This window comes from Loxodonta africana, chromosome 15, assembly GCF_030014295.1.
Source record: "Loxodonta africana isolate mLoxAfr1 chromosome 15, mLoxAfr1.hap2, whole genome shotgun sequence".
Lineage (NCBI taxonomy): Eukaryota > Metazoa > Chordata > Mammalia > Proboscidea > Elephantidae > Loxodonta > Loxodonta africana.
The window spans coordinates 22,905,361-22,916,508 of record NC_087356.1 but is presented as its reverse complement, the minus strand read 5'-3'; the positions used below and the strand labels follow the sequence as shown (position 1 = coordinate 22,916,508).

General features: G+C 42.5%; 1 protein-coding gene across 2 annotated transcripts in view; it reads right to left on the bottom strand.

Annotated features, from left to right (window-relative positions):
- Nucleotides 1-1,072: 1,072 nt before the first annotated feature.
- The window catches only part of PLEK (pleckstrin), a 33,469-nt gene continuing 23,393 nt past the window's right edge, over nucleotides 1,073-11,148 (bottom strand). For both annotated transcript variants that reach the window (XM_003413545.4, XM_064268667.1), the window contains exons 7-9: nucleotides 5,904-5,987; nucleotides 4,969-5,038; nucleotides 1,073-3,168 (exon numbers count right to left, since the gene is read on the bottom strand). In XM_003413545.4, coding sequence (XP_003413593.2) covers nucleotides 3,032-3,168; nucleotides 4,969-5,038; nucleotides 5,904-5,987 — 291 coding nt within the window. In that variant the 3' untranslated portion in view covers nucleotides 1,073-3,031. The remainder of the gene's footprint in view (nucleotides 3,169-4,968; nucleotides 5,039-5,903; nucleotides 5,988-11,148) is intronic.

Below are 11,148 nucleotides of genomic sequence, written 5' to 3'. Positions count from 1 at the left end.
TGACTTAAAATGAGAAGAAACAGCTGGAAACATCATTAGTAATCAGAACATGGAATGTAGGAAGTACGAATCAAGGAAAATTAGAAGTTGTCAAAAATGAAATGGGACACGTAACAATCGATATCCTTGAAACTTCCTGCAGCTTAAATTAAGGAAAGTAGCAAATGTGGTATCATGAAAACTGATTCCTCCCAGCCTCTTTTCTATCCTCCGGTGACTTCTAAATTTTACCTTCCTTCACCTTGAACCTGAGCCAAAACCACTGAGGGCTATAATTTTGAACTAAGTTTATCTTTTCAACAAGCTGAATTAACTTTCCTTCTCTTTCCCTCACCCTTTACTCTCTGACTTCTCCTCAGCTCACCTCCACATCTTCAAACTCCTTGCTCTGAACAGAGCACGAAGTGGAAACCAAAACATTAATTACTTTAATAATTTTCTTCTGATCCTCAGGCAGACATGGTGGCAGCAGGGAAGGTTTTGCCTATCCCCCAGCCTTCACACAGAATCCAAAGGAAATGAGGTTGATCCTTTGCTCAGCTTTCTGTAATGACTAGTATCAAACACTACTGAGAAACTTCATTATTTTAGTGTAAGCTACTTCTTAGTTCTGCTTTTGAAAGCCACCCTCTAATGGTAGAATTTAGTCACTGTGTGTGTGTGGGTGTGTGTGCATGTGTGTATGTGTTAAACCAGTACTGTGTTCTCCCCCTACATGTAAGACTGTAACCTGATAGTTTATGCATGCCTCTGTCTATGCTTTTTTTTCCCAATAGGATGTTAAGATTTTTCAGACTGAATGCTTTATTTTTCTGATTTACTGTCAGTCACATGATGCAAGGAGACATTTTCCTACTCTCTATATACTTTCCTAATTCTTCAAAAATATTCCCTAAGCCCTAATCTTATTTTTTCCCATTTTTATTTTTCCCTAGAATAAATTGACTTTGTTACAGAAACTCATACAGGTGTTGGGACGACTGGAGAAGTAAGAGGTGATTTTATTCTAAGCGCAAGTGAGTTGTAGAAAAGGTGAGTCTTTAATGGAAGGCAAAACATCAGAGTCATAACATCCAACAGACACCAAAAACAGTCATGTTTATTTCAAAACATAAAGTTGACTCCATATTAATAAATACTTTTAACACCGATTGTAGGAAAATAGTGTGCATGTTATAAGAACACAATTTATGAAATAACCAGGAAAAAAATTTAAAAAGGTAGTCCTGTATCTCAAGACCACTAATATGACACTCTGGGAATAAGTAGGAGTAGCCTCAGGAATGTTGTGCGGAACTGGGGGAGGAAGAGAGAAGAGCCAGCAAAATCAGAAGCAATTTTGTCCCTGGATGATTCAAACGGTTAAGCACTCAGCTATTAACCAAATGGTTGGAGGTTCAAATCCACTCAGAGGAGGCTCAAAAGAAAAGCCTGGCAATCTACTTCCAAAAGATCACAGCCTTGAAAACCCTATGGAGCGTAGTTCTACTCTGACGCACACATGGTCACCATGAGTTGGAGCTGACTCATTGGTAAGTGGTTTACCTGTTTTTCCTCACTGCAGCCTTAAAATTTAAAACCTAGAGTTGAAAAATATACCTTCACACACATAACTGGTTCTATGGATGCTGTCTTCCTCACTGTTGGAGAAGAATCACTAGTAAGTGGATAAGGTCAACAATGGGAAACCAGTCCTGAATTTGAATCTAGGTCAGATCACTGTGGCTGACAATGGGGCTGTGGGCCCCTCAGAGGCCAAGAAGGAGTTGCTACAGCTTGTACTTAAAAGCTTAGGCACAGACCACAATATCATTAACTGGAGAGTTGAAGGCGCTCCATAGGCTGACAGCCACCACCACAAGCTCTGTCTACAGTCCTTTCAGCACTGTCTTTGTATAAACCCCTCATTCAGTCAGCTGACCTGCAATTTAGTCCTCCAACCTCTAGAGCTCAAGGACACATTAGCCAGGCAGCTGCCTAGGCCCCTTGCCCATGGAAAGAACCCAGCTAGTTTTTTTTTTTTTTTTCCTAAACACTCAAATAAAACAGAACCTCGCATATTTGAGGCCCCTTCTCTTAATGATAATAAACTGTAGAGAAGTGCTCCCAAAAGGGACAAAGAGAGACCCTTCTCAGGTCAGCCTCAATGGAAGTGGAATATGTGGCACCCTCAGTGGCTTCTAGGCACGGAAAAGGACCCTCGCTACTTCTGGCTTCCTCAAGTCTGTTTCTCAGAAGACATGACTTTTCTAGCTGAAGTAAGTGACCAAAAGCTGAAACCTAAAAACCATCACTTCGGTGCCTGTTCTCAGGAAGTTTCTGGGTAGGATGAGGAAGAAGAGAGCTCTCCTTCATTTTGTTACTTGATGTTGTGGCCAAGAGGAAGTGGAAGATGGCTAAAGAGGGCAAAAGAGGTTTCTGCCTAATACTCTTAGAACAGATTTGCAACATTGTTTTAAAGGCAAGAGACCCACCACCAGTACCACCAGTAGAGCCTGAACTGGTTTGTATCAAGGGCTGAGTTACAGCCTCTGGAAAATCGAAAGACAATAAACTAGTCAGTACTGTGATAAAACTGAAAATGTGCTCTGGCACAGGTGGAGACAGGTGAAGGCCAAAAGTTAACTAAAGAAGGGCCCCATCAGGACAGCTAGAGGCACCTTAACCTCCATGGGTATTAGAATCACAGGGCATTTTGTCTCCTAAGTAGGAAGGACCTCAGAGATCTCCTAGCTCAACTGCCTTTTCCAGAAGAGGTTCTTTAGTCCCGGAGAGGGAAAGCAGCCCACCCAGATCACACAGGCTGCTTTACCTGCTGGGGGCACACGGGAAGGGGCAAAGAGGTTCAGTGAGCAATGCTGTGCAGGTGAACAACGAGCACGTGGTTAATTACATTCAGAATCCCCTGCAGAAGACAACTTCCCACCCCTGGGCCTTTTCTTGTGGATTCATCCCTGAAGTGGACAGCTGCTGGAGCGAGCATAACTGTGGGGTTCCCTCAGGAGGGTAAGGAGAAGCTGCAGGCATGTCCTCACTTCCCAGTCCGGGAGACCACCTGGATGGCTTTGATCCACTCAGTGCGCTCCTTGGGGGTGGCCGCTTGCAAGAAATAGTGCACCTCATCAGCCGTGATGATCTCAAAAAGGTTCTCTTCGTCACTCTTCTTGCCTGGTGAGAGAGACAGTGAATAACAGTGCCCGCAGGCACCAGAGGGCCCCCCGGTCCACCCTCCCTCTGCAAGTAAGAAAATTCTGGTTTCTCGAGTTCTCTAAGAACATGAAATATATGGTTTTCAAGAACACATACTTATGACTTGCTGTATATGAAGAACAAAGCCAAGCAAAGCCAGGCAATGCTGTTAACTATCAGGAGGAGGGAAAGTCCCTGGAGGAGGGCACAAAGGGGGCATTTTGGTATTGGTCATAACCCATTTCTTGATCTTCTAGTCCTGGTTATACAGGTGTGCTCACTTTGTGAACATTCATGAAGATATACTGTTACAGCATATACTATTTTATGCATGTATATTGCACTTTGATCAAAAGAAAAAGAATGTAATAGGAAAAAAATTACATGGTCTTCAAATGTACCAACATTGCATGATCATATCTATTGTATGATTACACATGATATAGTATTCAGATAGGTAGCTAATATGATCACGTATGTGCTGACTTATATACGTACATGTAGTTTCCAGAAATCAAACAAAACCCTCAAGAAGAAACATTTTCTTTTCAGAGTTTATAAGTAAACAAAATTTCTCGCCTTTACGAAATAATAGTGTTTAACAAAGTAACCCCTTCGTTTCTCTGCTAATACTCTAAATAAACCAACAGCTAACCCCAGTACATGGGGGCGGGGGGGCAGCCTCAGACCTACCACCAGTACCATCAGTATTGCCTGAACTGGTTTTTATCAAGGGCTAAGTTACAGCCTCTACCGAAATATAAAAGGCAATAAATTAGTCAAGACTGTGACAAGACTTAAACATTGTTTCAAATTAAAAAACAACATGCTCCCTTTCCTAAAACTAAAACATAACCCTACGAGGCACGGTTGTAGGCAGAGTCAAGGGTAGTAAAATTCTATAGGCTTTTGCAGCTATTTTCCTGTCAGCTTATACAACACCAACCAAAACAAATCCATTGCCGTCAAGTCAATTCAGGCTCACAGCAACCCTGTAGGACAGAATAAAGCTGCCTCATAGAGTTTCCAAGCAGTGGGTGGTAGATTCGAACTGTCAACCTTTTGGTTAGAAGCCTGAGGTCTTAAGCACTGCATCACCAGGGCTTCTATAGAACACCATACACCCAAAACAGCATGATGAAACCAGGGTTTGGAATGTCTAAACTACATCTCTCCAGTGATACCACTTGTTTACCAGCACTTGGAAAGTCAGCCTTCATAAACATGGTTATTCTTTGCACCAAATCATAGACTTGTGCTCTGGAAGCGACACAGAGGTCCTCTAGTGCAACCTGCTCCTTTTTAGAGGAGGAATGAAGACCCAGAGGAGTCAGGTGGTTTGTCTCATGTAGTACAGCTAATTACTAGCATAGACCCAACTCAAACCCAGGTGCTCTTTCCATTCACCAAGCTGCCTCTCTGCACAAATGTTTCTTTTGTCTTGGGAGATTTCCTGGCCTGGGTATGTAAAAGGCCCCCTTTAAAGAATGCATGGGCTCAATTACAGAAATCGGGAGATAATAAGCTTTCCATCCAAGCCAGTTCTGAGGTGAAGGGTTTTTCTCAACATTGCTCAAAGATTTACTCAAGGTATCCGCAAAGCCACTCCAAATCCCCAAGGCTTGGAAAGCCAGGAGTTGGGAGAGAACAGCTCTTGGTATCTCCCAGATTTTTAGACAGTGAAGTTGTTCATACTGATATCTGATTTGATTGCTGTTGGCTCAGGGTTCCTATGTGCGAAAGAAAGTAGACACCTCTCACACAGAAATTTATTCTTACCATCTGGGTTGCTCTCCACTGAAGTCACCACACATCCTCTCAGGCGAATAGCTCCCAGGGGCTCTTCCCCCTAGAGGAGGGAACATTGTTCCTCATGTTTTCAATGTACAGCGTATGCATATGCCCCACCCTGTTGGTGCAGAAGCCACACAGACCCCTTCTGGTATAGATCAGGCCCCCAGAATAAGGGCCAAAGGAGACTAAAGAAAACCTGCTCTAGATCTACAGTCATTCCACATCCTCAACCCTCCACTTTACTGGGTCAGGGAGGTAGGAGGAAAAGACCCAAATTAATCTGGGCTTCCAATTTAGAGGAAATGTCAGGGGAGGTGGGGAGGCTGTGGTCACTGCATCCCATTAGCCTATTCAAAAACAGCTGCATGATCCCAGATCTCTTTGATCCAACTGATCTAATAAGATAATTCTCCTAAGAGGGAATCAAAGAGCCCTGCACTGAGAACAGAGCTAAGGACAACTTGGACAGAGTTGTCTTATTTTGTTGAGGAAAACCCTGCTCCCAAACAATCAAAACCCAGATTGTAGTCTTAAGCAATGTTCTCATCCAAGTTGACCCGGGAGAGGAATTATTCACTTTTTTTGCATATTAAACTAAGAGTAAGTGTTAGACTGATATAGCTCCCCCTGAAAATATCAGATTGGGACAAACAAAAAAATGGTATTGTGTTGACTAAAGAAATAACAATACAGAGGTTTGTTTGTTTGTTTGTTTGTTTTTCCCATACCTGAGCTTATATTGGCCTCAAAGGCCTAAGATCTCAGCTCATTACAATGAGAAGGGAGGAGGGGAAATTAAGAAGCGGGGGAGTGAAGAGAGAAAAAGGATATCAGCAGAGCAGAAAGAAGAATGGGTAGCCCAGCTAATAAAGGCAGTGGAGGCTTCTAGTTTAACGAATTTGTCGACCACAGAAACTTACCCCCGCAGGGTCATAGTAGTGCAGATATGCAGGGTCTTCTCTCAGTACGAACTTTCTCACTTTCCAGTTTTTCCTCCTATGCCCCTGCATCGAGGATCGACAAAAGAAAAGGAATGATGAGTTCCTAGCATCACTTGTTACCCACAGTAGCTACATAATATTCTTTGCTGAACTGAAAGAAAAGATGAAATAGAACTCTAGGAGAATCAAGACCCAATCCTTTGTACAATGGGAGTCCCTGAATGGTGCAAATGGTTAACATGCTCAGCTGCTAACCGAAAGTTTTGGGGTTTGAGTCTACTCAGAGGCAACTCAGAAGAAAGTCCCAGAAATCTACTTCTGAAGAATCAGACATTGAAAACCCTGTGGAGCACAGTTCTACTCTGACACACATGGAGCGGCCCTGAGTCAGAATCAACAGGATGTCAATTCGTTATTGGTTATGAACAACATCCTTCATGAGGCAATATGAAGAATACAAAGAGGATTAAGACGTGGCCCTATTCTTCAAAGGGTATATAATTTATGTGTAAACATAAAACAGCAAATGCTAAAATCCAATAATTGGTATAGATAGTGGGTTCCAAAGGAATTAAATGAGGGATATGTAATTGTAGGCTTTGGTTGTCAAAGAAAGCTTCATAAAGACCCCCACTAAGCCATGTGGGGCACACAGGACTTAGATGTGTGAGAAAGAGGAAGGAAGACAATTGATAACCAAAAAGCAAAGCTGGGGAGGAACAAGGCAAATTCAGACATTGATAAAGAAGACCAGCCTAGCTAGAACGTGGGGTTAATGAAGAGCAGAAGAACAAGGTTGGAAGAGTAGACAGGGGCTTAGCAAAAATACAAGGTGGCGGGGGAAACTATTGGTGGCTTTTGAGTAGGGAGTGGCATTTATTTATTTTAGATAGATTAATATGGTAATGGAAACCCTGGAGGCGTAGTGGTGAAGAGCCACTCCTTGGAAACCCTACGGGGCAGTTCTACTCTATCCTATAGGGTCGCTATGAGTCAGAATCGCCTTGACAGCAATGGGTTTTAATATGGTAACAATGCTCAGGATTGACCAGCTGACTAGAGCGAAGGAAAGCCAGGGGAAAGACAATAAGTAAAAAAGAAGATCATTAGGGAACGATTACAGCAATCCAGGCATAAAACTATCAGGAACTAGCCTCAGGTAGCAGCAAATGGAAATAGGAAGGAAGAGTGACTGTGACAGATGTGATGAAAAAAGAAGAGTAGGACTTGGCCTTTCCCAACAACATTCAACACTGACATCATCTAGACTATGAGTGTTGAGGGCTTTGCATCTTATTTATCTTTGTTTCCCCAGTGCCCTGCACTGTGCCTGGCACCCGGAAGCTGCTTAATATCAGTTTGTAATTGCCCTGAGTTACCTAGCTATTTCAATTATAGCAGTTTTCCATAAGGACACAACAAACCTGATGTCATGGATTGAACTGTGTCCCCCAAAAATGTATGTCAACTTGGCTAGTCCATGATTCCCAGTATTGTGTGGTTGTCTACCATTATGTCATCTGATGTGATTTTCCTATGGGTTGTAAATCCTACCTCTATGATGTTAATGAGGTGGGATTAGCAGCAGTTATGTTAATGATCCAGGAATCAATGTACAAGATTAGGTTGTGTCTTAAGTCTTTTTATATCTTTTTTTTTTTTTTAATCTTTTTTGAGTTACAAAAGACAGAAGCAAGCAGAGAGACAGGGGGACCTCATACCACCAAGAAACAAGAGCTAGGAGAACAGCATGTCCTTTGGACCCAGGGTCCCTGCACTGAGAAGCTCCTCAATCCGGGAAGATTGACAACAAAGACCTTCCCCTAGAGCCGACAGAGAGAGAAAACCTTCCCCTGGAGCTGGTGCCCTGAATTCGGACTTCTAGCCACCTAGACTGTGAGAGAATAAACTTCTTTTTGTTAAAGCCATCCACTTGTGGTATTTCTGTGATAGCAGCACTAGATAACTAAGACACCTGATTCTATATTTCCCACAGAAAATTCTAACGACTTAAACAACTTCAGAAACCAAAAAGCAAATCATTAGATGAGAAGGCATGGAGTTTCTACCTTGTCAATATGAAGAATATTATTTGTAATTTCTAAACCACCACATATTGACAAGCACATGCAAAAATTATCCAATATTTTTCATTGCACTTGTGTAGAAAGCAATGAAAAAAGTGGGATTTTAACAAATAGGACCTTCTTCATAATGCCAGGTCAGAGGAGTTTAAAGGGAGCTTTCAAGAATGGGCCTAAATTATCTTGTCAAGCATTTGGTCATTTCCAAAGAGTCTTTTACTTGCCTAAAGAATGGAGCAGGACGCTGCCCTGTAGAGTCATGTGGCAAAAAAGAAAATATTTCTATCTGCAGTATCATGTCCAAGATGACTTTTAAAGGCAACACCTTCTAAAAGTGTGAATTCCTGCTCTTTACCTTAGCTAATGTTGTCTGTAAGATGAAGACACTCAAGTTACTGATCCCCAGCATTTCCTCCTGACCTGCAGACCCACAGACCCACATTTCCTGCTCTCTTATGTAATTGCTGGAGGTTATTATGAGTCAGTTGAAGAGGAAGATAACAGAGGATGTGAAATCAGCAGACTCTGCCCAAACTCATGTTCCCAGGAAGCCCTCGTTGGCATCAGAACATGACGTGGAGATTTTTATGTTAGCAAGTGTGTGTTCAGCCATCTTTCATTGAAGGAGTATTTCCTGAGAGATTTTAAGGGATGTGTTCATGCCTGGGGTTTCTAAGAATTGCTGAACTGCCAAAATCTTCTACTTACATTCAATTTAACTCACTCTACAAGTGTGTATTGCCTACTGTAGACCAAGAAGGATGCTGAACTCCCTCCCTTTCTAAGAATCTACAACGTGGATGAGAATTAACCAATGAGATATTTTATTCATTGTCCTAACAGAATGAATTATATTTAAAAAATCATCTACTTATATTTTTATTGAATACAGTCCAATCTCATTCATCCTCAGACTTGCTACATTCCCCAAGCAGGCTTATTTCTCCTAAAACGGGGAGGGGGAAGAACTGGGAGAGACTGGCTTCCTGTTGGACACAGTAACTTCCCACCTGTGAGGTGTGGAGCTCAGGTGTCTTTTTTATGATGAGTCTTCCATGCAGGTGAACTACGGCTAACTCCAAGCAGAGGTGATTGACTTTTTGTGGAATGTAAAGAGGAAATTTTTACAAATTCCCTGAAGTGATTCTGATATGAACCAGGGTAATAAACACTGAACTAAGAGACTGGAAACATTAAAAAGGAACATCAAAGAGAATTTTGAATTCTCTCAAAAAAAAAAAAAGGAAAGGAAAGGAAAGAATATTATAGAAGAACAAAATTCCCGACTGTACATAGATTTTTGTTTTCTTCAGGTAAAAAACGACTTAACACGACAACTATTTAAATAATTGTATTTTTGATACTAGGACAAGTTAGCTGCTAAGAAAAAGATTAGTTCAAAGTTTCTCAGGCACTGCTGCACACCGAATTGCTTGGAAAGCTGTAAAAATACCTGAATCCCACCCAGAGACTCTGATTTGATTGGCCTAGAGTGCAATTTTAGCAGCTTCTAGAGGATTCGAACGTGAACCAACTGGGCTAGCTCAGGCTAGATCGTACCTATCAAAGGTCAAGTAAAAGAAGCTAAAGGAAAACTCTTAAGTTGATTTCCAATCCCCATTATCTCATGCACCCATTACTCTCACCCTATTTTTGGCCATCCAGGGTCTCCCACTGGGGAAATTTACCTAGACATGGCTCCAGTCCAGCCCAGATTTTAGACTCCTCATTTTCAACCTCTATGCTGAGTTTTCTCAGGGCCCCATTCTAGACTGGGCCTTGTCTGATCTACTCATTCAAGAAAAGGCATTAACGGCTGGTAACAGCACAGACTTATAGAAAAACCAAACTCACTGCCATCAAGTCAATTCTGACTCATAGTAACCCTATAGGACAGAGCAGAACTGCCCCACAGAGTTTCCAAGGAGCACCTGCGGATTCGAACTGCTGACCTCTTGGTTAGCAGCTGTAGCGCTTAACCGTTACGCCACCAGGGTTTCCAGAAGGGACCCATAAGAATAAGGAAATAGTGAAATTCCCACCAGTTACTCGTCTTACAGCCATTTTCCAGCACCTGTAACTCAAAGAGCCACGATGTAGGAATGTTTGGCAGAGCCAATGAGGGCAAACTCTGCCCTGTGGGCAACTGCCAGTTCCTGCCCTATTACCATAAATAGGCTGTCCCTGACCCTAGGGTTTTCCTTTAACCTAGTCAAATGGTCACCCTGTCGTAAAAAGAATGTTGTCCATGAATTTTTTCTAAATTGTTGCTATATATATCTGAAAACCTGGAGTTGAGGTTGTTTTCCTAATGTCCCTCTCCTCCAGTGGAACTCAAAGTCCCTATCTATACCTAACCTTAACTAGCCCAAAGTCCCTCTTTCTAAACGTGAATATATGCTCTGCTTTGGTTCTTTCCTCCTGGCGCACCTCATCAATCACGAAGATGGAAGTTAAGGATCCATCTTAGTTCCGTGGAGCCTACAGATGGTGCACATAAATTTCCTTACAGCAACCAGATTCTCTCTGTTATATACAGTACATAGCATTGTCAGGAAGGCAAGACGCTGGCCCTGTAGAGGCGCCTTGGCCTTTATGACACCATGTGCCATCAATTTGTGTCACCCTGAATACTCCCATGTCCTCCTGCTACTTCTTCCTCTACCCAGGTGCTGGCCCTAGCTTCCTCTCTCATGTCCATCCCTTGTATTCCCTTACCTCTTGGCATCACATGCCTTGCCATCTGGTAACTGACTCGAGCTTTCAGGTTACCCCGGCCTTTGCCTCCCAGACTGACAGTGGCATGTACCTGTAGACACCTGGTAATTGCCTTTGACTCCCCCTGCAGGATGATGCCCATGCCCTAAAACTGGACTTGATCTTTGCCTGCTGTTCCCACAGAGTTGGCCTCAGGCATACCTGGTTTGGGTCTTGCCACACCCTACCCACAATCTGCAGTGTCACTTCCTTGCTGTCAGTGATATACAGTGTTCCTTTTTTGTGTGTCTTCTCTATTCCTGTTTCCTGGTTATTTTATAGGAAGGAGGAACAGGCAAAAATGGAAGTACGTTTACCATTAAACTGTCTTTCGGATGACGTCTCTTAACCAGTTTATTTCCTCCAGCTAATGAGAAGGGCAA